This window comes from Manacus candei, unplaced genomic scaffold, assembly GCF_025592945.1.
Source record: "Manacus candei isolate 608988 ecotype Guabito, Panama unplaced genomic scaffold, ASM2559294v1 h1tg000046l, whole genome shotgun sequence".
Classification (NCBI taxonomy): domain Eukaryota; kingdom Metazoa; phylum Chordata; class Aves; order Passeriformes; family Pipridae; genus Manacus; species Manacus candei.
In genome coordinates this window covers 1,337,780-1,365,493 of record NW_026138094.1, presented here as the reverse complement: position 1 = coordinate 1,365,493, position 27,714 = coordinate 1,337,780, and the positions used below count along the sequence as shown (strand labels likewise).

Below are 27,714 nucleotides of genomic sequence, written 5' to 3'. Positions count from 1 at the left end.
AGGGGGATGCTGGCAAAAACAAAAGGCTATATATAAACTTTCCATGAGCAATGCCAGGATAGAAGGAAGGTTTTAACTCCTGGAGCAGAGAGGTGGAGAAAGAGCCCCCCAAGGAGTCGGGTGAGGCAGTGGGATGGAGTCAGACATGTTTCTGTGTGTCCCCAGGGTTGGCAATCCCAGTTTCCCTCCATCGCCTGTCCCCAAGAACAGTAAAACCAGCTGAGGGAGCAGCAACTGGCCTCGGCACTGCAGCGAGAGCTCCCAACCCCAACCCAGGCAGGACAGCAAGGGGCAAGAAGCCCTTCAGATATTTTTCCATTTTCTTGACTTATTTGGTCAAAACTGCTGATGAATTAATCAGAATAATGAGTAACTCGGGTGCCTCGAAGCACTCAGCAGCAAGGGTCGACCGCTGAAAGGCTGAGCTGCTGTGCCAAGCCTGGTACCCTTTGCTATTCCCCACATCACTGCTAATGCCTGTGTCCCCCATAATCCCTGTTCCTCTTGCTCATCCCTGCATCCCACAGTCCTGCACCCACTGTTAGCACATGTGTCACCTGCTAATCCCTAATCCTGGCAACCTTGCCCATCCCTGAACCTCGCTGATCCCTGCACCCCAAGGAGCCCTGCTGTCTGCTCCCAATGTCCCCGTTGGATTCACCTGCCAGAACTTTGAACAGTGCTCATGGAAACAGCATGGGGAAGAAACACAATGTTTGCGAGGTGTTATGGAGACAGCAAGGAGGAGGAGGAGAAGGGGCAGCATGGTGGGGCAGGCTGGTGTCACAGCCCCAGCAAGCAGGCAGGCTTGTGGGGACACCAACCTGCCTTTTTTGGAGCTTATCTCAGAGAGATCTGAGCCCAGGACGTCACCAGCCCAAGCAGAACCATTTGCAGGGAGGAGGATGAAATATTCAGAGAGGTTTAGAGCAATTCGGTGTCTCCAGCGGAGCACACTGATGAATATTTCAGAGGAACGGGCACCCAAAGGAGGGCTGGGAGCTGGCTGAGCACTCCACCAAACAGCCACCCTGTCCCTGCAGTGGCATGCACTGGCAGGGATGCTGCCAGGGATCGACTGGAAGCAGCTTCTTGGGTCAGTGACTGAGGAGGACACCTCTTCTGCAGGTGTCCCATGTCCTCCCACTCTGCTCCCAGGGGTGACAGCAGTGAGGGCTCATTCCCATGCACATATCCATCACAGCCATCCATCAGCTATCCTGTGACACTGCAAAGGAGCTTCCTGGCAAGAGCCAAGGCAGACCCCATCTTCCCAGTTCCTCCCAGCTCACCTCCATCTCGCTCATTCCCTCCAAGCAGCGTGGTCTCTGCTCTCACACTGTCACCCACGTGTTAGGCTCACTGTAGGGGGAAGGTGACAATGGTTGGTACAGAGGACATTCATGCTGTCATGGAAAACCCCTCTCTCTGCACCAGCTCACATGATCTGGTCCTTTCCAGGCTGTAAGAGGAGGGATCTGACCACTTGGACAGTGAAGTGTGGACTCAAGCATGAGGCCCATAAACACTTCTCACCCTAAATTAAAGCAGAGCTGCCCACATTTGCCATACTCCCAAATCCCCGAAGCTGCAGACCTACCAGCACTGGTATTGCAACAACCAGGACAGTGTGGGGAGTCACGTCCTGAGCAAAAAGTTCAGGTCTGAGCTGAGAAAGCCTCTGGGGCAGAGAAAAGGCTGCAGGGTTTGGGATGCACCACTCAGGGATCCATGGGCACCCTGCTGTCCCCAATCCAACACGGAGCTGCAAGTCACCACTCGACATGTGCCCTTTTGGTTACCAGCACAGTCAGTACGGGGTAGGACCCCAGCATGCTGGGAAGGGGCTTTAATTCCTGCTACATCCCCTGGGAGTGGCAGCAGTGGGTCTGGGAGCTGGCAGAGCAGGGATGTGGCTGGCTGAGGGAAACTTTGGGGTAGCAGGAGGGAAGGCGGCGCGGCTGTCGGCACTGCTGCCACTGCCGCCACAGGCGGCCCAGCTGGCGCTGGGGCCACATTCCCCAGGGACAGATAAAAGCTACCGTAAAAGGGGAGACCTGTCACTGGGGCTGGCCTGGCTTCTCTCAGCACAGCAGGGAGAGCAGAGCACCACTCAGAGAGCAGTGCCGGGAGCTGAGGGCCACCTTATCGGCAGCGTGCCATGGCCCCAGCACTCAAGGATTGCTGAGCGATGCCGGAGAAGGCACCAACCCACCAGGCACCTCCGAGCTGCCTTGGCCCTGTCCCCTCTGTGATGGAAACCTGCAGCTGTATGCCTGTCTGGAGCTGTCACATCCCATGAGGCTCCACTGGCCACAGAGCCCCTGGTCTGCACACTGTCCTCCCACCATGGCAGCCGTTAGGTGGGAAGCCAGGATGGCTTCTGGACAAGTCCAGGGTTTCCAGGGTACAGCCTGCACCTGGTTCCCTCCATCACCTTCACACAACCAGGGGAGGGGGAGCTCAGGCTAAGGGCAGGCAGAAGAGAGCAGCCCCCTTCAAAAGAGCAAGAAACGAGACCCTCAGCACTGCCAGCGCAGAGCAGGGGCCCGGCTCCGGCAGGAGCTGTGGGGGGGCTGCTGACTGCAGCAGCTTCTGCTTACGATGGGCAAAACGCTCAAGATCCATGAGCAGGAAGAAGCTCTTTTGGAGTGAACTGCAAAATATTGTCTTTGCACAGCTAAACTCCCCCGCCTGCGTCTTCTCCTTGAAGCCTCAGCAGCTCTCAGGGAGAAGGTTCCTTCCTGCTCACCCCTCCACGAAGGGCAGTTTCCCTCCCCGCAGTCAATTAGTGAGCCGGGGTCAGGGGTCAAGGGGCTTCCTGAGTTCACAGCGCTGATCCTTAGACCTCTGCCGAGTGGAGCCAGCATCAAGTGGTACATACAGGGCAGCCCCCATGGTCATCCTGGGACACCCTGGGGACAATCAAGTTGTGTGTGTCCTCCGAGGTGTCCAAATTTCCCTCTTCATCAACAACCGCCACGTCCCCTCTGTGCCTGGCTCTCTGCTCCATTCCTCCCCAGACCTGACAGCCTCCAGCTGCCAGCCCGGCCCCCACGCATCTCTCCGCAGAGCCATCATGGCCTCATCCCACCACTGGCAGGTTTGCAGGGCTGGAGGAGGAGCCCACGTCTCTCCAGCTCTGTCTCCGCACCGCCACACTAACACAGGCAGCCCCACTCCATGCCAGCCCCATCGCCAGCCCCCCACAGCCACCTCCCTCTCCTCCATGGGCCGTGCTGCGGCGGGCTGGTGGCCACTATCAAATATTGATGGAACTGCGTGGTAAATAAGCATTATGAATTTATGACTTGCTGAATTAAACAGGCCCCGGCTCGGGCCGGCTGCCGTTCAGCGAGGCGGAAGGAACAGCGGTGTTGCTGGCACATGAGCGGCAAAAGCTCGGCCCCACAGCCGACCACATTCAAACCCAAGCCCAGGTTTCAGGAATACCCAGAGCCCTACAGCCCCAGGGAGTTTGCACCAAGGCTCCTTCTCCTCCTGCAAATCCCTCACTGCCCTCTGAATTTCAGCTCTTCCCAAGGCAGCTGACAGTGCAAACTTCCCCCTCCACGGAGCTGCAGTACCTCAGAGCAGAGAGAAGGGAGTGAATCAAGGCTTGGGTTCACCAGTTTAAACAATAGCGAGTCCAGCGCTACGGTTACGTGACTAACCAGGTTAATTAATAACATGGTGACGGGAAAGAAGCACAAAGTGAGTCTGCTCGGCACAAAGGGGCTGGCAAAAACCCACCTGTGAAAACCTCAGGCAGCAGGAAGGAAAGATGGCTCTCTTGGAAGAGTCTGGTTTGCCACAGCTGATCCAACATGCTGAGTGCAAGGTGAATCACAGAATTCCAGAATGGTTTGGGTTGGAAGGGACTTTAAAGCCCATCTCATTCTAACCCCCTGTCATGGGCAGGGACACCTTCCACTAGACCAGGTTGCTCAGATCCCCATCCAACCTGGCCTTGAACGCTTCCAGGGACGGGGAAGTGTGAGAGGGAGGCACAGCTTGACATCCAAGTCTGGCTGCCTTTCTGGAAGATGTTTGGGTGTCCTTGTGAATATCTTCAGGAGAAGGGCGATGAAGGGACAGGATGGTGGGAAAAGAGATGGCATAAGCACTGCAACAGCAAGACATCACCTGACCTGGGCCAGGGAGGTAAATGCCAAAGGAAAATCCAGGTGATGAATGGGATTTCCAGGACTGACACGAGAGGGAGCCCAGGAAAACAAAAAAGCAGTGAGAAAGGCTCCCTGCCAGCACCATTTCCCAAGGGAGCACCATGCAGGGCTGCTCCTGTGTGAGGATCACAGAATGGTCTGGGTTGGAAGGGATCGCAAAGATCATCTTGCTCCACCTCCCTGCCATGGGCAGGGACACCTTCCACGAGACCAGGTCATTCCAAGCTCCATCCAGCCTGGCCTTGGATCAAGTCCAGAGATGGAAACATTGCCCATGCAAATACGGCCCTTCACAGCAACCTCCCACACTGCAGGTTGGCCACTCAGTGAGGCCTGGGATGTTGCTGGTACCATGTCCCCTGTGAGGTGGCAGCATGGTGTCACCAAGCCTAGCTGGTCCCCCTGCTCAGCAGATGGGACCCCCACCCTCACTGTTAACAAAGCAAATGACCTCCTCAGGGTCCCGTTGGTGTGCCAGGCTGGGGCTGGCTCCTGGCACTGGGCACACCCTCCTCCAAGAAGAAGCACCGCCAGGCCCTGGCAGGACATCACAAAGTACCCTGCACTTGGGTGACCTGCTTCCCAAATCAGCCCTGGTTATTTGTCTTCTACAAGCTCCTTTTCCTCGAGCAATAACTGAGCCACCAAGGAGGATTGGCAAGGGGTTAGGCTGGCTGGGGCTGCACAGGTCAACACTCCCCACTTCCCACCCCATATTCCTGTCCCCATGGGGTGTCCAGGGCTTTACCACCTGATGACAGCAGGAGCCACAGCCACCCCTGGCACGCTTGGCTCATCACACAGCAGGCAGAGCCAGCTGGGCTCTTTCAGCACCACTAAATTTATCCCTGAAGACCCTCTCCTTGGTACAATCAGTTCCCATCGCCGGGTGATGCTTCGCTCCCACCCCCGCAGTTCCCCCACTGACCCCCCTTCCTCCTCCACCAGGACAGGACGTTCCCACGTGGTCACACATGAGCCGGCTGGGCTGGGAGCGGCCGCATTCACACGGGACAGCAGCAGGGCTGGACCCCCTGAGGATGCTCCAGTCTGGCCTCCCCCAGCCCCTCATTACCAGGGAAGAGCCTGTGGGCTTCAGCCCAGCCCGGGGGGAAACCTTGCTGTGCCCACCACAAGCCAAACCCTTGGACCACCATCAGCTCTTCTCCCCAGCCAGGCCAGGTGCCTCAAGCTGAGAATGGGTCCGGTGGGTCTGAGCCCTGCTCACACCAAGAAGAGGGGAAAACCAAACATGGGATAAGCCCTCTCCACAGGAAGCCCAGCAGGGTCCTGGCATCACCTCACACTCTCCCTGCACCAGCACCACAGAGGTTTTGAGGTGCCAAGGAGGGGCAGTGACCATGACAAATGCCATGGCATATGTTCATGTGCCAGACCTGGGGATGACTCTGTGAGCTTAAGCCACATCGTTCCCTCCCCACTGATGACAGCTGGGAGAGGCCAGACGATGAGCAGATTCCAGCTCCCTTGCTGGATCCACACCCAGAGAAGCCCAAGGAGCTTGAACACTAATTTATTGAGCTTCCGAGGCTACATAAAAAGCTTATTCCCGCATGGCTACACTATTAAAATCAGAGATACTGCTGACCGTGCGTTTGTCCAGCAAAGAGAGTCCCGAGAGCTCGAAATCCCGGCCGGCACGTTAACAGGATGCAATGCTCGGGGTTCCTCCTACTGGAAAGCGCAGCTGGAGCTCGGGAGAAAAACGCTCGTTGTGAAAGAGTGACCCCAACCGTCGCGATGGAAGGAAACGTCTGCTGGAGAGCTCAGCTGGGAACCTCGGCTGGGAAGCTCTGCTGCCGCTCAGCCCTGCGACGCCAGTCGGCGAGAGCCGAAATCTGCAGGGCAACGTGTGAAACCACTGCGGGGAGACACGAGACAGGAACAAAAGTTACAGGGTATCGCAGGGAACTCAGCTCCGTGTCCTTCTCCAGCAGCAGTTCTTTGGGGGGGGAGTGAAGGAGGCTCGTGAGAACCTGGTTTGGCATTAAAACACTGGAAAATACATTTGAGTCCCCAAGATCCAGGTGTTAGGAGGTGGGATTTAAATGCATCGAGCTCTCTGTTTTCACTGCCAGCGGCACTGAGACATGGTGCTGTTCCTGGCATCCTCTTCCTGGGACCAGGAACCCTCCTGGTCCATGGAGGTTACCTGTGCCCCTGTAAGACCACAGGAAGATCATGCAGGAGTTGATATAAACCTCATAAAATAGAGGAAAATGCAGTGACTAGTGGGAATGTAGGGGACAGAGGACCAAGTCACTATTTTTTCAACATCACCAATAGAAATTTCTACATAATAACTCTGTCTGCATCTTGCCTTTGCCTCCCCACTCTTTTGGTACTCCTTTTGGCTTCAAAGCAATCCCAGACTCCTGTCCCAAATAAACCACAATCCCCACATGCATCCAGCCCCACTGCAAGAGACTGAGCTGGAGCAAACAGCTGGAAGATGGTGCCTGAGCTAAATATCCCATAAAACCCCCACAGGGCTGTTTGTGAAAGCGGGCCAAGTAAGGCTGCACTCGGGGACAAGGACAGGGCACTGCTGTGCTCACATTCCCGTGGCTCTTCTGGTAGGATGATGGCCCCAGCAAGTCTTGGGAGAGATCTGGAGGACAAGGAACTCCAAAACATAGCCCTTTTGGATCAACTGAAAGGAAAACTTGGCAAATAGTTTTAAAAATGCTTCAAAAAAATGCTGTCAGAGCTAAAAGTGACACTTTAATAATTCCCTAGCTCTCAGAGGTTTCAGTGTTCCAAGGAAGCTCCTCACTCAATAAAAAGAAAGAAAATGCTAAAAGGCACATGAGGCATTTCAGCTGGTCCGTATAACCTGCCTCCCTGTCCCCCAGTTTCCCTCAGCACCTGGAGATGGGGGGTACAGTGGGGCAGTGATGACTGGGGAGGGAATGGAGTGAAGGGACTGCTAGGCACCCACACTTTGGTGAGGGGCACTTGGGGGGCGATGGCAGGAACATGGTGTCGCTTGGCAAGGGGCCACGTGCCTGAGTTGGTGACACATGTACCCCGTGTACCCTGTGCATCCCGTGTACCCTGCACCGCGTGTACCCTGCGTACCCCACGTCCCCCAGCCCCTCGCGGCGTTCCAGAGGAGCAGAGGCAGCGTGCCGGGGCGAGGCGCTTGGCTCTCACGGAGGCTCAGCCTCCTGTCCTCGGGCCGGTTCCCATGACCCGCTGCACTTCCTGCGGCTGGATGGCTCCGGGACGTGGTGGCGGAAGCGCTGCGATCCCGGTGGAAGGAGAGGCCAAGAGCCAGCCCAGCCTGGGAACAGCCTCCGTGCGGAGTTCCCCACGGCCGTGACACCCAGGGTGGGATCCGCTCGCGGCCAGGAACTGCTGTGCCTCCTCCAACAGGTCTGTGGATGTCTCAGGAGAGCAGCTTCCGGGACACTCGGTCCCGAGGGATTTCAGCTCCGTGTCCAGCACAAGTCTGTGCCCCGAGCAGAGCTGTTACACAACAGTTTGTAAAACGACCAGGGTCGGCTCCAGCCAAAACCCACATCCCCTCACTCCTGAAGGGCCGGCTGAGGGGGGCACTCTGTCAGTGCTGCCAGCCTTGCACTGGTTCCCATCCCTTCTTCCAGAGCTGTGCAGGAGGCGGCAGGAAGCAGGGGGGCTTCCAGGTCAGGGTCAGCCCTTGCACACTGGGCACCAGAGCTCTCAGGTACGTTCCACACCATTCATCACACACACACCGAGGCAGAGCTATTCAAAACCTCAAATCCGAAGGATCCAAGTGCCAGCCTCCCTTCGAGAGGCTTCACAAGTCCCCTCCTCAGGACATCCTACCAGCTACTATGGTCTTCAGTGAGGTTTCCAACAGGTGTAGCATCTTTATCCATGCCCCAAACCCATAGGTGAGATCCAACATCATGTTACACCCAGCTTCTGGTGCTGAATTTTGGAATGCCCTCCATGCAGGCGGCTCAGGAAGCTTTTTATCAGTGTTGCAGAGCAGCTCATAGATCCCTGACTCTGCTGTTTGATGGGCATGTTCTCAAGTTTCTTCTTGCAAATCATTTAGACCTTCCCTGAGCTTGAGATCACTTGAAGGTTGTAACTAGAGCCCAAGGAACAGGAGACTCCCCCTGCACATAATGACAACAGTGTTCCAGACCAGCATGTTTGGGTATCCTGAAGGAGAGAAGTCTCTGGAAATCTGTTTAGCCATAGGGTCTTGAAGACAAAGGCATTTAGTTTCCTCTTCTTGGTGGGCAAAGCACCAGGACGAATCCAGCTGGAATCACCTGCAACACAAAGGTGTTTCTGTTCCAAAAGGAGGCCCTTTTCCTGTCCCCCCTTGTTTCTTTCCTCTCTCCATTCTTTGTACAAAGCTGTGTTCAAATAACACTTCCTATATTCTATAGATTTGAAACAGGAAAGGATTGTAAGTTTATATCAAAGGAAGGAATTTAGCATATTGTAAATAATGCATCATTTGGAAAACTATCTGTTAGATCACAAAGCACAAATTCAAGGAGACAAGCACCTACATACAAAGACATTAATGATAAAACTACCCAGAGGACAATTTTAACAGTATTTGGATAATATAAAGGAGCAACCTAAGGGTTAGCAGTGCCCTGGCTTGTGGTGAACATGCTGCAGCTGCTGACAAGAGCCAGGAGCCGCGTGTGGGCTCCCAGGCCACAGCAGGGCAGGCAGCTCTGCGGAAAAATTTTCTTCCATCAGCCCTTTGCCTCTGTTCACAAATGATCTGGAGGGTGAACATCCAGCCAGCCTCTGCAGGGAGCCCCCAGCAATTTCACTGAGCCTGCAAATTCCTGCAGGGCCGCGAAAACTGGAACTTTATGAATCCGGCTGCACCGGAACAGAAACGCGCCCAGCAGACACCCCACACGCCCAGAGAGCCACGGGAGAGAAGAACCCAAGCACACAGGTTTGGGGTTTTTGCAGCCAGTGCATCCTCAAGCCCCCTTGGCAAAGTCCATGTGACATGGAAGGGGACAGAATCAGGATGAGGTTCTAGAAACATGTGGATCCCAGACCTGGACTGAACGCTCACTGGAGTGATCCAGTGCAGTGAAACAGGCCCAGACACATTATCATGGGAGGGTAGAATTGAGAAAAACAAAATTATTAAAGCAAAAGGAGGGAGGTGTTTTGCCTGGACAGGTCCTCAAGCTTCTCAGCTCTTTGTTTCCAACGGCTGCACCGCCAGCACAGGAGGTGTCAGCAGACAAGAGCTCAGCAGCCGGGGGCAAATCCTTGGCCCAAGCCACTGGTGCTGCTGTGCAGCATCCCTGAGACTGGTCACGAGCCCCTTTGGAGGATGGGACCAACCCCCTGGTGTTGGACCCATAAGACCTACTCCTAGGCTCAGTCTGCTTAAAGCTGTGATGTGAAAATGAGGGGAGAGCCAGACTTACAAGGGGAGAGCCAGGCTTACGGTGCTGCTGGTGTCACCTCACCAGGGCAGAGCTTTGGGACAGCACTTTAAGGACTTCAGATTTTCAGATTTGGGACTTCCAAGATTTCCTATTTTATGGTACAGCCCTAGGTTAAGACAAATGACACAAAACAAGCTCCTCCAAGACAGTTCTGAGTTCTTGCCATGTGACATTTTTAAGAAGCCTTGCTCAGGTACCACAAAATGTTCTGGGAAGATGCAACACTTTAATTTTCCAATGGCCCTTGCAGTGTGCAGTCACTCATGGTCTTAACAACGCAGCTCCAAGAGGCCTTTTGGATTTTTGGCTGGAGTAGCAGTGGCTCCCAACATCACCGACACACCACTCAGCCTTTTCCACAAGCCATCTCCATTCATAGGAGCATATCCCAAAGCACCAAAACCAGACAGCAAACCAGCTTCTGCCAAGTCCTGCTGTGCAGAGGCAGCACACAGGCCCCATTCTGGTTAAGTTCAGGCAGCTCCATCAGAAACACCCCCAGCTCCATCCATCCCACCTTCCCACAGCACCTACAAGGAGCCAAGATAAGACCTATTTTTCTCCAGGGATAAGCAGTGGAGCTGCTGTTCCCAGCTCACACGTGGGTAACTGCAGAGAAGTGAACAACGCCTGGTATGGAATGAACAGGGAGCAGGGATGTGCCAGGAAAGATGAGCTCATTGTAAAAATAATTGAAAGAGCTTTTAAAAAAACGAATAGAAAGCCCTGGCTGCATTCAGATGTGCAAAATCCAGCAGCAAGGCAACTCCCCACCACCCGAGGCCTTTCCTGTATGCTCCTTTTCACCAATTTGTCCTTGATTTTTCCCCTTTTTGTCTCTGTGCCACAAGCCATTGCTGCACTGAGTACCCTGGAGTGTCTCCTACTCGACGAGCAGCCAAGGAAAAGAGCTTGGGGCACAGAGCAGCAGGGATGACGCAGAGGAGCTACAGGCACTGGAAGGGAATCACACAAGTATTACTTTTGGCTGAGGAAGAGGTGACCTCTGGAGTGAACCCTGGCTCCTGCAGGTGCTCCTTGCTGCCAGCTCGGCTGACACAGGCCGGAGCTGGGAGCCACATGCCTCAAACTCACACCTACACGTTCCCAGGAAAGCTGTAGGCCATGGATTACTTTTTCCATCACACCCCATTCCATCACACCCCATTCCTTGGTTCTGTTGTGCCAGATCACCATGGGTGGAGGGATTGCCTTTTCCCAGTGCTTGCTGGTAAAAACCCTGCTGGCCTCTCCGGAGCAACTCATCCCAACACTGGTGCTTGGAGGGACAGCCAGGGACTCTCCCTGGCATGTTTTCTGCAGTGGCAGATCCCAGCAGAGCCCTCTCCAAAGGTGTTGGCACTGGCACACAGCACCCTCCAGGAGCACAGCCCTGGTTACACAAGCCCATGACAGACCCTCTCATGCTGGGCCACCACATCACATCACCAGCTCATCCCCCTGACACCATCCAGCTCCTCAGCCCATCCAACACCCCCAGATTCGTGCCACAGGGGAACACCTTCCCTTGGTGCTGACACACATCCCACTGGCATAAGGAGGGGCGACACCTCCTCATGGCACAGCAGAGGGAATTCATCCCTTGCCATGATTTCTATGTTCTGCCCATTCCCTGGTTCCGGGCCTTGGAACACGCCGGTTATCACAGCGTTCTGAAACAAGACGTTCCCTGACCTGCTTTTCCCTCATCACTAATTCACACCGAGCAGGTTTCAGCTCAGCTCATGCATGAACTCCACGCTGGCACCGCTTAATGGCTAAAGAACGAATTCTGACAAAGCTCATTAAAAAAGCAAGCCACTGATGTCAGCAACGTGCCTTCAATCTGACCCCCAGCTCCAGGCAGGTCTGCCAAGGAATCAACTCATCCTGTTGGAAATATAAAGGGAAAGCAGAAAACTATTGCCATGGCCTGGAAGGAACCTCGTTTGTTGTTACAGATGTGAAGCAGATCAAAGACACGGGTGAGTGACACCAACCAATTCAACTGCTCAAACAATTAAAATCCACCTTGGAGATGGGCACTCAAGACACAGTTCCAGCCGCACAGATGGGCCAGCTTTAGGGAATTTATCCACAGCTCACCTCAAAACACAGGGAGCCAAAATCCCAGGAAAACTCCTGGTACTGCTGAGGCTATAACAGACACAGACGTGTCAGCACAGGAAGACAGAGCTGGCAGCAGGGCTGGGAGGACTGAGGTATGAAAACAAAATTCCTTGGCAGTGTTCATTTTTGTTTTTCCCTTAGGAAAACAAGATCCTCACGTCAAAAAAAAAAAAAAAAAGCAAAAAAAGCAGTCACAGAAGGGGGATGAAAAGGTGCTGACGAAAACATAATTCCATCCCTGGATACATGTCCAGCCCTAGAAAGTTCTGAATGACACATTTCTAATGATGTTTTTAAATAACTACAGGGTATTAATTACATTTAAAGCTACCAACCCTTTTCCCTCTTTGTCTGGAAACCTCTGGAAGTGTTTTCCATTAGGCAACACTTCTAAGCACAGCCAGCTATGCAGTGCTGCTGCAGGTACCGAGGAACTGCGTCAGCAATACATGGTACCCACCACACACCCCCCAACCTCCACTCCCACAAGGAGGGCACGGCCAAGGGACAAGTGTGTGGTAATCCCTGGGGAACAGGCACAGAGAAGGGCTGCATCCCGCCGCTTCCCTGGTACAACCCCCCCCCTGCAGCACTGTAGTTTCCCTTATCTGAGCGACTGCATCATGGCGAGGTCAGCGAGAGCCCCTGTGACTGCACGGCCACGGAGCTGTCGAGCGGGTGAACCCGCTCCAGGAGCTTCCTCACTAACAAGGAGATCCAGGACTGCAGCCAAAGAAGAGCACAGAGTGAATGTTGGAGGGACAGCCCATCCCACAGGGACCCCACTTGCCTCCGTGGCCCTGAATACCTGGGCAGTGTCTCTGCTGTTAGCCCTGTGCGCAACAAGGCTATGACTGAGTGATCAACTTCCCGTCACCTTAGCCTTGCCTCTCTCCCACCTAAGAGCTTCCATCCCAACATCAGGCAGTTCTGAGAGGCTGGAGCCACCTGCCCAGCCTCAGCCCAGGAGCAGCACGGAACTGCCACAGTCCAGCCGTGCCCAGAATATGCCACAGCAGCTTCGTGCAGGGAATGGCCTCGCATGGCCAAGAAAGGCAAAAAAAGGAGCCCGCTGGCCTCTGCTAGCAGCAGCACCACATGAACAGTGACACCACAGCCCAGCTGTCAGGCCCAGCCTCCTGTGATGGCTCTGCCACCCCAAAACTGCAGTGTAAGGGCACATCTTGATTCTGGAACCCCAGGCAGGGCAGGAACGATGAGCCCATTGTTCCCAGCAGGATTCTCCGTGTTCCCTCCTCCCTGCCTGGGGGACATTGAGGCACAGAGCAAGTGACATGATGGGCTTGGCACCCAGACAGGGGCTACCAGCGATGCCCCTGTGGCTTCCAGCCCCATGGCTACCAGGACACCTCTCAGAGCACCCACCACCCACCCCAAAAGGGGCTCATGGGCACAGACACCCAAACCAGCAGCACCTCAGCAAAGTGTTTGAGAGGCATGAGCAGCACCAGAGACCTCGTGCTTCGCACACTCTCCTCAGCACAGATGGGGACACAGAGTGACACGCAATAAAAAACACAAACCCTTCCCGGGGGGATACAAAAATAATACCACGAACATTCCAGCTTCCCGAACAACAATCGCCTGAGAAGCCGGCACTGTGGGAAAGTCTCAGCTTGCTTTTCCTGGGCATTATAAATAGAACCACGGCTGCAAGCAGGACTGGAAATGCGAAGGAAAGGGGGAAAAGCCATTTAATGGGCTCTGTTTGAACTCAGGTCCTGGCTGGTGTCCAGCTCTCTGCAGAACAGCTGGTCCCTTCCTGCCGAGTGAAGGGCAGCGCTGGGAACCGGGAAGCCCAGGCCCAGGGCTGCCTGTGGGATCCCAGGGTCCGTGAACCCACCAGGGCATTGCACCCCAGGCTGCTGCAGGTGCCACTCAGGAGCTCTGGCATGGGGCAGGGCTGAGGTTGCCCAGGTGGGTCAGTGTGAGGTTCTCCAGGACTTCAGCCCTCAGGGCTGGCATCCACAGGGTCTCCCAGAGCTTCTCTTCCAAAGAGCTTCCCGATCCCTGACCCTATGTGAAGGCTCAGCACCCACCAAGCCCTGCAGGACTGAACCTCACAGTTTCCTCACTCTGCCTGGTTCTCCAGGAGCCTCACCTTTGGCTGTGTGACTGCTGCTGCCTTTCCCTTATGGATACACTGCTCACCAAGAGTCCCTGCAGAGCCCTGCCATGGGCAGCTCCACATCATGTTATCCATGTATTCATTCCTTACTCCAGCTCCTACTCATCCAGATTATGAGCTTTTGGCATCCCAGGTCACATTTAAGCACCAGCTCCATACTTTCAGCAGGATATAGAATGGAATGGGTTGGGCTGGAAGAGACCTTAAAGCTCATCTCATTCCAACCCCCTGCCATGAGCAGGGACATCTTCCACTAGGCCAGGTTGCTCCAAGGCCCGTCCAGCCTGGTCTTGAACATCTCCTGGGATGGGGCAGCCACATTCTGTGGGCAACCTGGGCCAGGGCTCACCACCCTCACAGGGAAGGATCTCCCTGCCCAATCTCTCACCTCAGCGCCAATGGCTTGTTCCGTGTGGCACCACCAACACTCGGCTGTTCAGTCCTCGGCCCTGATGCTCCCAAACCTCTTCTCCCATAACCTCGGCTCCAGTTCCCACCCGGGGCCTAGTCACTTCCCACAGCCCAGGCGGCCGGCCCTGCTCCCACCCCTGGGTTTGCTGCCAGCCCCGGGGCCTAGGGACTACGTGAGACCTGCCCCACGGGGGGGGGGGGCTGAGGGAGCCGAGATGCTGAAGGGAGAACCGGGTCCCTGAGGAGAACCGGGATTCTGAGGGGAGAATCTGGAGCCTCGGGCGCGCGCCCCTCGCCCCCTCAGGAGACGCGCGAGGCGCGCGCGCGGGGGGCGGTGACATCACTGGCGGGTGGGCGTGGCCGGGGCGCGCGCCTTTGTTTGGGGCGGTGGGTTTCCAGGCTGCCCGCGCGCCGCGGGGCGGGGCGAGGGGCGGGGCCGGGGCCTGGCGCGCGCGGCGCGGGAGGGCGGGGCCGGGCGCGTGACGCGGGGGGCGTGTCGGCGCGCGGGCCCGCGGGGTCAGTCGGAGCGCGGAGCGGAGCGGGGCAGCAGCCGGGCACCAGCGCGACCAGCCGAGCCGCAGCCGGACCGGAGCCGAGCCCAGGATGATAAACACCCAGGACAGGTGCGCGGCGCCTGTCCTATCGCCCCGCAGCGCGGCGGCGGCGGGCGGGCCTGGGGCGCGGGCAGGCGCTGAGGCGGTGGGGAGGCCGCGGGACGGCGGGGAGGCCGCTCCGCCTTTACGCGATTAAAATCCCCACTGAGGCGTCGCTTCCCCGTGAAGGAGCCCCCCGGGGGTGGATCTGGGCTCACCGCGGCCTGAGCACCTCTCGCCGACCGGTCCTGGCGCTCCCTCCCCGCACCCCCCGCACCTCTTCCTGCCTGCGGGAAGGTGGCTTTTTCCAGGCAGGTTGGGGATCAGCAGGCACCAACTTGCAGGATCTGTGTATTTTTCTCAGCTGACCGATTTTATCTCGTGTGTCTGTTCCTTGTTTAGAGTCCCCAGAGTGTCATTTCCTGCGCCTCTGTCGCCGATAAGAGCCCAGAGGATGCGCACGGAGCAGCCCCGGTTCTTGGCTGCTGCCTTTGTGGGAGATGCTTGACCTGTGCTATGGCCATCAGATGGTTATTTGCAATTTGCTCCTCAAATCCTGGATATGTGTCTTGCAATAATAATATATTGTTATTATTGTGGGCCAAGTGCAGCTGCATCTCCATAGCCCGTTTTGGAAAGGGGCAGAAAGGAAAACAAACAAAAGAACGTCATTTCTCCAGTGTCAGGGGAGCTCTTTGGATCCTTCCTTCTGGTCTAAGTGTTCAAAACAATTAAAACCCCTAAAACACAGGAAAGTGTGGGGATTTCAGCCCCCGAGGTGCTGGTCCCGGCGTGGCTCCGCGTGTGAGGATCGCTAAGGAGCCCTGACAGAGTTCCCAAGTTGCTGAGGTCTCCTTTGCGCTTCCCAGGGACAGGGCACGGGGTTGGGATCGCTGGGAGCTTAGGGAGTTAAAATTACACCCGCGGGATGAGAGTGTAACCCCGGCTTCCAGCTCCCCTTTCCCATTTCGGGCAGGGCTCAGCTGAGCCACTTTTGCTGAGGAGTTTCTCCAGGGAAAGGTCTTAATCTCAACCAAGCTGTGGGAAAGCTTCTTCAAGGAGGAGAGAGGTCAGAAGGGAGCACAAGCCTAATTTTTAAGCTACAAACAGGCCTGAGGGAGCAGGGTTGCAGTGGGCTGTTGGTGCACGGATGCATGGAGGAATCAGACGTTTTGGGTGTTTGCGTGAACTTTTTCCCAGGAGCTGGAGAAAGCAAAATCTCTTTTAGTCTGTGCCCCAAATACACCCTGAGGGTGCTGCTCTCGGGACCCTAATTTTGGAAAAGGATAATGGTGACGTGCAGGGATCCTAATTTTGGAGGGACAGTGGAGGTGTGCAGGTCTGGGCAGTGCCACAGGCAGGGCTCGGTGGCTGAAGGGGGCTTGTGTTTTGACTTCTGCATGTGTCAGAGGAAGCGAAACTGGGAAGTGTCTTGAGCTGCTTTGCATGAAAACTACTGCCTCTCTGTTTGATTTTTTTTTTTTTTCCCACAACTCCACTTCATTATCCAGCTTCTCCATGCCTTGGCCGCAAGTTGGAGAGAGCTATCAATAGTACATTGTTGGCTGGGGGGTGAGGGAGGAGGGAAGGGAATAACAAAGCTGCCAACAGCTTTCTGGGGGTGGGGACGGTACAAAGTGCTTTGTCATCCTCTCCACAGCTACTACTACTGAACACACACTGGCCCATTGATAGCCCCGGGCACACCGGGGGAGCACAAAACACCCGGCTTCTCTGGCTTCCACCTCGAACATCTTCTGGTGTATTTAAGTAGCCTGTTCTCCAAGAGGTCCCTGCTCTAAGCCATGGCACATGGGAACCCTGCGTCAGAGCCCAGCCTAGCGAACCTGGAGGAAGAAACAAGTGGAGGAAGAATATTTGTGTTTCCTGTAGAAAGATGGTTTTGGTAGGAGGTGGGAAGCCGAGATCCTTGGGGGATTCTGCCTGTGTTGTAACTGCGTTTGTGAGTTTTGTTTTTGGCATTCAGAAATGCCAGGTTTTAGTAGCTGCTTTGCAGCCTGCACAGGCAGGTTACAAGGCCAGGTTGGACAGGGCTTGTAACCTTGTTGCTCCTTGTTGGACAGGAGCAAACTGGTCCGGTGGAAGGTGTCCATGGCAGGGGCTGGAAGTGGACATGCTTTAAGGTCTCTCCCAGCCTGAACCAGTCTGTGATCCCCAGCGGTTCAGGTGGTTCTGACAGTGCAGCTCCATACTTGGTGTTTGGATATTTAAGCCTGTCTGCCTCGTGGAGAGGGATTAGAGTGGAAAAACACTGTATTGGGAACAGCTCAAGTGAGAAGTTTCAGGACAGACAGTGAGTTGTCAGTACAGCTGCAGAGTTTATCCACTTTAGCCTCGTTCCTGGCCCTGTGCTCATGAAAACCCTCCCTCACCCCTTTGTTTTGGTGTTGCTTCTACAGCTTTGCTCTGGTGTGTTCCATAACGTTCCACTGGGGAAGGACTGGTTTCCCCTGCATGGCTTTTGCAGACTGTGTTAGAGGAACACTGAGCCTCCACACAGAGCTTTTGTAGTGCTGGAGAGGAAGCAAAGCTGCAGAAAGTAAATTAGTTTGCTTTCATGAGCTTCCTAAAAGCCAAAGCAGGTATTAAAGGTTGTGTCCAAAGTGAGCATGGAAGACCACGTGTAGGACTTCCAAACAAACTTGGAAATTGGAAGGGAAATGTGTTTTCTTGCTTGTAAAAGTAGATCTCTGGGGCGAACTTACAGCTTTTAGGGTTGGGGTGAGGGACACTTGTCTGATGCTTCACGTGCCTGTGACCACGTTGCCACAGATGTTGTGGAGCGCGTTGAAGGTGTCTGAAGAACCAGGCCTTTTGCTCCTCCTCGGTTTGAAAACATGAAACTTAAACCTCCTCCTCCTGGGCCCTGTTGATCTATTTGTAGATATTTGTCTCTAGAAAATGCATGCTCATCTGGTCATGCATTCCCAGCCATCTGCTCCTGGCAGCCTTCCAGGCCTCTCTGATTAGCATGAGGTTGCTCAGCACTCTCTCCGGGTTCCTGGCTCCAGCCCCTCCTCCATTCCTAACAAAACACTCGAGTTCTGGTGCCACTGGGGCAGTGGGTGGTTTTGATGTCGACATCTGGGTGCTGTGGAGGAGCAGGGATACGAGTGATTTGGGGTTTTGAGGAGCTAGAGCCTCCAAAACATGATCCCTGCTAATGTAACCTAGTGTTCTCTCTCTCTCTCTTTCTTGCAGTAGTATTTTACCTTTGAGTAACTGTCCCCAGCTGCAGTGCTGCAGGCACATCGTTCCAGGGCCTCTGTGGTGCTCCTGATGCCCCTCACCCACTGTCGAAGATCCCCGGTGGGCGAGGGGGTAGCAGGGATCCTTCTCTTTCGGCTCTGATATATAAGGTGAGAAAGATTTTACGTCTAAGTAATGACCTGTACCCGTGTTGCAACTGTGTTTGGTTCCTTTTGCAGTCCAATGGGAATAAATGCAGAGAATTCCAAGGTAATAAGTGGGAGAACAGGTAATTTTTCAGCGACTGAGCTGCAGGCAGGGCTCTCCTGCTTAAATATCACCTGTTTATTAAGAAAGGAGAGCCCATTGTGCAGCAGATCATTCAGCAGCCCTGCTCCCAGGGGCCTGTTGCAGCTATTGTCAACAGAGCCTGCATTATCAAAACATGAAAGGACTCCTGAAAATGTCTGGCAGAAGGAGGAAACGAGCAGCAGAAAGGTGAAACAACGAGGGAAGGGTTGATATTGATAAGCTCCTTTCTGTGCCCTGGTCTGGAAGGTGGAGCTGTCGGGGCCTGGGAGCTGCCTGAACCCAGGTACAGATGGGAAAGGCAGCCACCCACCTCCCAGCCTGGGGTGTTTCTAGAACATGTGCAAGGGCAGGGCAAGATCAGGAAGGTTCGTGTCTGCAGACTTGCAGGAGCACGTGGCTCTGTGCAGTTCTCTCATTTTTCATCCCTCTTTGTTCCGTGGGACCTTTCCTTCTGAATGAGATCTGGCTGCTCCTTCCTGTAGAATAATTGGCACTTGTGTGACTTTGGCTCACATCTGTCTCTGTTTCTGGGACAAGGGCTGCTTTTCCACATGCCAGGGATGAGGCAGCCTAAAATTATGCTCACCTTGCAAATTTGGCTGTTGAGCCAGGGGTGTTGTCATAGGTGTTAGACTTGATTTGTAATTACCCCGTGGGTGGCATACAGACGTTACATGATGAAAAGATACAGACCCTTCTGGGCCACAGCTCCCAGAGCCTCCTCTTGGAATTCATGAGAGAATGCCAGACCTCACAGCTGCTTTCAGAGTTTCCTTTGGTGAATCTTTAACACGTTCCTCACCTCTGAGCCTCTAGTGACAACGTGCCATCAGCTGAATGCTCGAGGTGAATTGTCACAGATGTTAGAGGGGTGTGTACTCCAGAGAAGCAGCACAAGAGGCTCCTTGTCACAGAAAGAAGGTACAAAAAGAAGGTACAAAAATAGCTTCAAGAGGGCTCAGGACAAGTAATGAATCCTGTCTAGGTGAGAAACAGGAGACCCTGCAGGTGAAACTCCTGCCACCCAGCTTTGCCAAGCCTCGTGTACACCACCAGGCAAGGCCCAGAGGCAGAAAATGGGCTCAGTGTGGAGGGGGAGCTGGTGGAAGGAATCACAGTTCTGAGTTTTCAGTACAGCTATGAACTTGCAGAGATTTTGGCAGTGGTGTGTAGGCACGGGGGATGTCATCCCGATAGCTGCATCCCAGAAATATGGATGGAATTCTTCCTGGCTTTATTGCTTGACAAGACTAGCAGAATCTGTCAGAAAATCAGCCCCTTCTGTAACATAGAATCATGGAATTGTTTGGGTTGGAAAAGCCCTCTAAGGTAAAGTCCAACTGTTCTCCAGCACTGCGAAGGCCACCCACTACACCGTGTCCCCAGGTGCCACATCCACATGGCTGTTAAATCCCTCCAGGGATGGGGACTCCATTGGGCAGCCTGTTCAATACTTGACAACTGTTTCAGTGAAGAAATTTTCCCTAATATCCAACCTAAACCTCCCCTGGTGCAACTTCAGCCTGTTTCCTCTTGTCCTATCTCGTTCCCTGGGAGCAGAGCTTGACCTCCACCTGGCTCCGCCCTCCTGTCAGGGAGTTGTAGAGAGCAAGAAGGTCCCCCCTGAGCCTCCTTTTCTCCAGGCTGAGCCCCCCCAGCTCCCTCAACTGCTCCTGGTGCTCCATACCCTTCCCCAGCTTTATTCCCTTCTCTGGACATGCTGCAGCCCCTCAGTGTCTGTCTTGGAATGAGGGGCCCCAGGTGTGTCAGACCTCAGGTGGGGTTACAGGGGTTCTCTCTGCCCCCTTGGTTGCCCAAGTGTGGCAGTGCTGTAGTTACAGCAGCCTGAGCTTTTCAGCCAGCAGCCATCAGAATGACCTGGAAAGGCATCTGGATCCAAAAGCTTAAGTCCTTTTTCCAGCTGTATCAGCTGTTGCAGTCCAAGGGATGACCTTTCCGAAGGAGCTGCCTCCTCCAGCACACACAGCACTCAGATACAGCAGCGCTATGAATTAAACAGCTGGGGCTCCCTATAGGTGTTGGTATTTTTGCGTTAAGAGACTTAAATCTCAGCCCTTCATCCAAGGAGCTTTGCTGGAGCTGGGAATGCCACAGCAACATCCAGGATGTGCCCTGGCTGGCAGACTTGGCAGGAGGCTGCAGGTGCAGCACTTGCCAGCAGCCGGAGCTTCCGTGGCTCTCTACAGTCGCTTGGCCAGGGTGGATCATAACATCCTTTCTCCTGACCCTGCCAACACGTCGGGGCCTCCCCCCCATCCTTCCCAGCTGAGCTGGGCTGGAAAACTTTGTGCTCAGGGAATTGGAACCAAGTAGAAGCTGGTCCTTGTGGCTTTGCATCGCTGAAACGGAGCCGAGGGCTGGAGAGCTGGTTTTGGGCAGCAGTTTGTAAGAGAGAGTCTGCTGGGGGTTTTTTTGCCCACAGTAACATGGCAGGGGGATTTTGTGGGGGGATTTTTCCAGGGTGAACTAAAACTGAGCGCTTGTTGTGTAGACAGGATTTTGCTTTGAGCAGCTTCCAAAGAATTTTGGGCTGCTGCTGCTTCAGAGGAACAGCTTCTCTTCCCCAGCATCTCTGTTTGGATGCCTAGAAATAGCCTGTCAGCTGCCTGAGCTGTGTAAACATAATTCCCACTGAACCGGGGGAACTGGTTCTGTTAATCCCTGTGGTTGTGCTGCCTTTGGTTCCTGGGCTGTCACGGGGGGGTTCGGGGAACAACTTTGCTGGGTTTGGAGCACAGGGCAGAACTGGTGACAAGGAAGTTCCAAGCCAAATGGCTCGGAACACTTTTCCCCTCCTATGGCAGTGCTGCCAGCCTTCCCACCCAAAGGCACACCTCTCCCTCCAACATGTCAATCCCAGCCTTCTTTCCTCAACTTCCTCACCCTGGTTTTGGTTTTGTGAGTATGAGAAAAGCAGCATCTGTGAGCTGTTTCTGGAGAGAAGCCTCTTTTCTGGAACAGAGATGCTTTCTGCACGCTAACAACAACTGTAAAAGGCTCCTATAAATTCCGTGCTGAGGGATATGCACATAATCCCCTTGGATTTGGTTTTTTTAAATACGTTTGTAGTGCAGGGCTCAGCCCTGACTCGCTCTGCAACAGCCTGACCACACTGGAGCAGCTGTGGGTGCGTTTCTTGGTGCATTTGACTTAAAACTAGTGAGCTCAGCCACGCAGACTTCTTTCAAACTCCATGAATAAACTTATTTCCTACAGGATATTTATTCTGGTAAAGTATAAACTTGTTTTTCAGATCAGCTTTGTGGGCTTTAAACGAAGGGCAGCTTCTTCTGCTCTGCTCACTGAGGCCAAGCAGCTCCCGATTTGCAGTGGGGTTACTTTGTCCACCAGCATTAAGGTCCTCGGTGGCCTCTTTGTCACAACAGTCAAACCAAGGGGCAGCTATTTTAAGACACGAGGTAATAGGAATTAAAGTGCTGGGACAGCAGCTTGAGGAGGCAGGAAGGGCTTGTGAGGAGCTGTTGAATTAATCACCCTGTTAAATTAAAATACTTGGAGGCTGGACAGCTGCTCCCCCAATGACTGAAGTGGAGGAAACCACTGCCCAGCCCACCTGTCGAGGAGGGAGGGACACATGGCTTTCCCAGGCATTCCCGTGACTCAGGAGCAGAGCACACATGACCCTGGATATCTGCTTTACTTATGCCCTTCAGAGCTGTGCAGGTGACTGGGAATGTGAGGGAACAGAGATGCAGGAGCTGTCACCAACACACGGGACAGTTCAGCTTCCCCTGCAGTGACAGCGTTAACTCAGGTCTTTGCTGTTTCACTGGGGCTCTTAGCCTGCCGGAATTGTCTGGAGGAATGGTGTTTTAACCATGGGATTGTTTTCTAGGAACTGCCGAACTGGATCTGAGATCCGCATGCTTGGCATTCTTGCTGGGGCAGGGCTGGAGAGGGACATGTGCCTTTGTGGTCTCTGGAGACGACCTTCTCACCAGCCTCAGATCTGCTCTGGGATCTCCCTGCGCTGTGTGTTTTCCTCTCTCACACCAGGAGGCAAACCATGGGTTGGAACATCTGGGAAAGCAATTTGTGGTCATCCCTGGAACAGAAGGGCTGTGTTAGGGATGGGGGAGGCACTGGTTTCCACTGGTCAGGCTGTGGCAGCAGAAGCTCTGCCATTGTATTGGGTCCAGTTGTGTTCTTTGAAGGACAGCTCGTGAACCATCACTACCCTTGGCTAGAAATCACTCTGAGGGCTGAGAACTGCAAGATGTGTCCCTGAGCCAGTGAAAGGGGAAGGGAAAAGCATAATCTTCTTCTCAGTAAAACCCTTACGCCATTTATTTGCATTTGCTCTCTGCAGTTGTCCCCTGGCTGTTCAGGACTTGACAATTTTGTTTTCCCAGGACGAGAAGATCACTGTTAGCCAAGATGTCCCAGTGCACGAAGGGAAGCCTCACATTGTCCACTTCCAGTACAAGGTCACAGAGGTGAAGACCTCCTCCTGGGATGCAGTGCTCTCAAACCAGAGCCTCTTTGTGGAAATCCCTGATGGATTATTAGCTGATGGAAGCAAAGAAGGGTAAGTTCAGGATCCCAGGGCTGCAGCCATGGCTCCCGGGGGGGGGGCAGGGCAGGGCTTTGCTTACATAGGTGATTGTGGACTCCCCATCCCTTAAAGTGTCCAAAGCCTGTTTGGATGGGGCTTGGAGCAACCAGGTCTTGTGGAAGGTGTCCCTGTTATCACTGGCAGGGGATGGTATGAGATGAGCTTTAAAGGTCCCCTCGAACCCAAACCATGCTGGGATTCCATGCTGTGGGTACAGGGAGAATGAGCTGAGCAATAGCAGCTCCATTCCTGGGTTGTGTGTCTGAAGCACATCCTGCTCCCATGCCTGCAGAGAACTGTCCTGTTAGGCCTTCATGGATATATTTTGATACTTCAGATGAGTTACCATTTTTTGAGTCCCAACACTAATGAAAAACAAGCAATAAATGAGCAGATGAATCTTTGCATACTTAGGTATGGAAAGCCAACAAGCCTTTCTCTGATACTTTACTATTTTTTCATTTTATTCATTATATTTTTATTTTTATCTTGGCCACTTGACAAGTCTTATCCTGGCAGGTTTTCCTCTTTTTCAGGAAAAAAACCCCCTCCATCCTATGGATGCTCTCCTCATCAGTAGGTGGATCTGCTCTTGGAGCTCTGCCGCGCTGGCGCTGGGCTCTGCCAGGAGCTCTGATTTTTCTCTTGGCAGAATCCAGTCGTGTTTTGTCCAGACAGCTCAGCTCTGGGAAGTTTGTGTAAACGCAGCTTCCAGAGCAGCTCCTTCCTGCCAAGTGCTCTGCCAGAGGTCTCCGCTGCAATGGAACTGTGGCTTTGCTGGATTCCTTTGTGGAGCTCTCAGCTCCTCCTAAATCTCCAAGTAGGCTTCATCCCTAAGTGACGCAGGCTAATTAAGGAAAAACCCCTCACTGGGCACCTTCAGGAAGTGGCAGTGCTGTTGCTGTCTCACACTTGTCTCATTTGACCCCGAGTCCAGATAAATGTTTGTGTAATTTCTCCGTTGGGCTCTCCGGGGAGCGGGTCCTTCTGAGAGGGGATTTATTTGCCAGTGTCATTGTGACTTAAAGCGCAGTTTTGTCAGGTTATTTTTAGCTGGGTGAAACAGCCGAGGAGAGGCCATAATTAAAGTAGTTCATTAACATATTAACAGAACCCTTGCAAATTTAATCCCCCCGTGCTGACGGCTGGTTAATGAGATGTGGAGTGAAGGCCTGTTTGTCACCGCTCTGGCAGCGCCAGTGGTTACAAGTGACAGCGGTGGCTCCATGTGCCACCCCGGGGGCTCGCAGAGGGGTTAATGCAGCGCCGCTTCCATCAAGAGGTGGCAGAAATAATCCAACTGGAAAGGCAGGCAGCAAGGATTCAGGGTGCAGCAGCTGTGCCATCCAGTCCATGCGCTCAGGAAACAGCTTTGCCTGTGCACACGCTTCTCCAGGGATGGTTTGTTCTCCTTCTCTGCCTGCCAGGAGCTCAGTTCTGAATGTTTTTCCTTCCCAAAAAGCACAGAATTCACGTCCCCCTGGTGTGCGTTGCCAGTGGAGGGGGATGCAGCCTGGCCTGGGACCAGCTGTGATGTTCTGCTTCCTGCCCACTAAGGCTTCAGTCCCAAAGCACCACGGGTGGGGAGGGTGTTCATGGCTGCCAGGACAGGGACTTGTCGGTTACTCACAGCAAGGACAACTCTTGGATCTGCAGGGCAGGAAGGCCATTGTTTCAGCACCCATTGTTCACTGGAAGGGGGCTGTAAACAGTCTTTGTGCCTGAAAACATCCAGTTGATAATTTGATAACACACAGAGGCTTCCTCAGGACAGAACTTCCTAGAGCTGATATCCTTTTGTCTTCCCCCTCCTTGGCAGGTTGTCAGCACTGCTGGAGTTTGCTGAAGAAAAAATGAAAGTCAACTACGTCTTCATCTGCTTCAGAAAAAGCAGAGAAGATCGAGGTGAGGACTGGCCCCTGGGCTTGGGTTTGTCCTGACAGCCCACATAGTGCTGCTGGAGCTGTACAGAAACCTGGGAATTCCAGGGCAAGGCCCATGGGACCCTTCCTGTTGCAGAGGTTGTTACATGTGAAATTCTCACGGAAATAGTTTCTTGTGGAGGAAATAAGCCCTTTTTGGAGGGTAAGGGTGAGGGAGTGTTCTGTTTCTCCAGCAGGTCTGCTGGACAGCAACATCACAGGTGGCCCAGGGAAGCTGTGGCTGCCCCATCCCTGGAGGTGTCCAAGGCCAGGATGGATGGGGCTTGGAGCAACCTGGTCTAGTGGAAGGTGTCCCTGCCCATGGCAGGGGCTGGGACTGGATGAGCTTTAAGGTCCTTCCAACCCAAACCGTTCTGTGATTCCATGATAAGACCTTCTTTTGTGCCTTGCCATTAAATACTCTGGTGCAGAAAGCTGCTCCTGAATGACTTGGGAGGCTTTTCTCATCCAGAATCAGTTAATATTCCCCTTTTGGTAAGCAGTGAAGTCTCTGTTTGGCACCAGGCTGCAGTGATGTGGAAGGTGAAACCAGGGAGGAGTTATTAGATGGGAAACAAGCACTTCCAGATTAGTGTCCTGTAATTCAGCTGCTTTTTAAAGATCTCCTGGCACTTTTGCCCTTCCCAGATTTACAGGTAATCCTGGCCCTGGCTGGAAACTCTTACAGCTCCGAGGGCTTTAGGATCTAAAGACAGATGCATTGGGTGAGGAATTAAAGCAGGGGGGGCTGGGGGAGGTACCAGGCTGGGGACATGTCACTTTAAGTCCCACCAGGCACAGGCTGTAACCCAGCAAGTAATTCCAACCCCAGCTCTAATTTTACTCTGCAGCTTCATGAGCTGCACCGACTTCTCCGAAACGAAGGGCGTTAGTAGAGCTAAGCTGAGCTGAGCCCAGGAAGATGTCATCATCCCATATTACCATGCCAAGAATAATTTGCAGATTAAGTCCTGGCTGTTATGTCACCACCAGCGGCGGTTGCGTGGGTGACAGGCTGGGGACAGGGGACAGCCCATACCAGGGCTTGTTTGTAGGAGTTGTGGAGCACCCCAGATCCCGAGTGCAGCTGAAATTTAGTGCTGCCTGGAAGATACCTCCAGGAGCTCCTCTGCTTGGCCATTCAGTGCCCTGGAGCTGATCACTCGAGGGGCCTGTAGGAACCAGACATTGCACTGAAGTGACTGTCACAGGTCACAGGGAAGCCATCACTTCAGTAACAGTCACTGTGTCACAGAACCTTGTCTGGCAGCCCTGAGGTGTGGGAGCTTCTGGGCTGACCCCGCTCGGAATTCCCATGTGTGAATTTCCAGGGGTACTCCCAAGCTGTGCAGAGCTGTCTGGAGTTTGCACTGAGCTCCAGGACCTCCTCATGGAGACAGCAAGTGTCTGCCTACCTCCTAAGCAGGTTCCTGCTTGCTGCTGTCTGTCCTGCTTTAGGGCCCAGAGAAGTGCAGGATAAAACCTGCGGGATGGCCACATGTGTCCTGGGAAAGCAGGGCTGTGCGGCTGATGCAGGTAGATGACCAACTGTCACTGTTTGTCAGAGGAAGGAAGAAACATGGACAAAGCTGCACAGCTCAAATCCCTTTCACACTTGGATGAGCACAGGAAAAGACAAAACTTCCCGCTGGAAAGGGCTGTCACCTTAACATAGTTCCTCTCTGTCCAGGAAGCTCTGGATGTGCTCCCAGAGGGTGTTCGATGCTCTTGGATATTCATGGCTCGAGGGTGAGGCAGGTAAAGAGGATCATTCCTGGTGGTAATGAGTCTCCTTCTCTTTGGTAGCTCCACTCCTGAAGACATTCAGCTTCTTGGGCTTTGAGATCGTGCGGCCTGGTCACCCCGCAGTCCCGTCGCGGCCGGACGTGATGTTCATGGTGTACCCCCTGGATCAGAGCTCCTCCTCCGACGAAGAGTAGCTGCAGTGGGGACCCAACATGCTGTGGAGGGGAGAGAGGGTTCCACCTCCTTTCTTGAGGAAAGGGAAACCAAGTTTCTGTTGGACTGCAAGCGCATTTCTCATTGTTAGATTGGGCTGTGTATCCCCAGAGTTGACTCTCATTGAAACGTGTTGCCTAGAGAACTATCTATCACACATGTAATCATCACTAGGAAAAGGAAGATGTTTATGAACTGGCATAGAAGCTCTTCCCGTGCAGCTGCGTGGTGTGGGAGCCCCGGGGCCTGGGCCCTGCTCGGGGTGCAGCACCACCCCCGGGACTCCACCGGACCCACGGCGGTGCCTCCCACCTGCCCGGTGCGTGCTCAGCTGGGAGACAACGCTTTCATTTCCCACTCAAGACTTAAAGCAAATGGCCTGGTTTGGTGTGGGGCACGTGCAGGAGACGCTCGAGTTTATCCTTTAACACTACATTAAACCCCCCATGCGTCTCTGCTCCAATGCTGGTTTAACTGGTCTAACTTTTTTTCCCTTTTTTTTTTTTCTTTTGAAACTTCTTGCTCTTCCAGCTTTTGTTTTACGCAGTCTTAACCCTGTTCCATGTTCCCACTGCGCTATCACGGCGTTCAATAAAAGGGGCATTCAGATGAACTTCACACACCTGGGACTGCTTATTTGGGACAGTTTCCTGACGTGCACCATGATGGTTGGGATGGTCCAAAGAGCCAGAAAAAGCTCCTGCCTTTACCCTTCACCCAGGACGGGTACAGAGCAGCCCTGGGCCCTCTCCTCTACTCCACCTTCCCAAAGGCATGAGCTCAAGGCT

General features: G+C 53.8%; 1 protein-coding gene and 1 long non-coding RNA gene across 2 annotated transcripts; one reads left to right on the top strand and one right to left on the bottom strand.

The window, feature by feature from the left end:
- Positions 1-867: 867 nt before the first annotated feature.
- On the bottom strand, positions 868-14,676 carry LOC127475106 (uncharacterized). The gene is made up of 4 exons (XR_007906090.1): positions 14,311-14,676; positions 7,290-8,479; positions 5,797-6,069; positions 868-1,362 (listed from the first exon to the last, which is right to left on the bottom strand). It is a non-coding gene; the product is annotated as an uncharacterized LOC127475106 (long non-coding RNA).
- A 161-nt stretch (positions 14,677-14,837) lies between these two features.
- Positions 14,838-27,544, top strand: OAZ2 (ornithine decarboxylase antizyme 2). The gene is given in 6 exon segments (XM_051796523.1): positions 14,838-14,956; positions 18,149-18,224; positions 18,226-18,306; positions 22,843-23,018; positions 24,865-24,950; positions 26,774-27,544. Coding segments are annotated over 6 exon segments (573 nt in total). The 5' UTR covers positions 14,838-14,936; the 3' UTR covers positions 26,908-27,544.
- Positions 27,545-27,714: the final 170 nt, after the last annotated feature.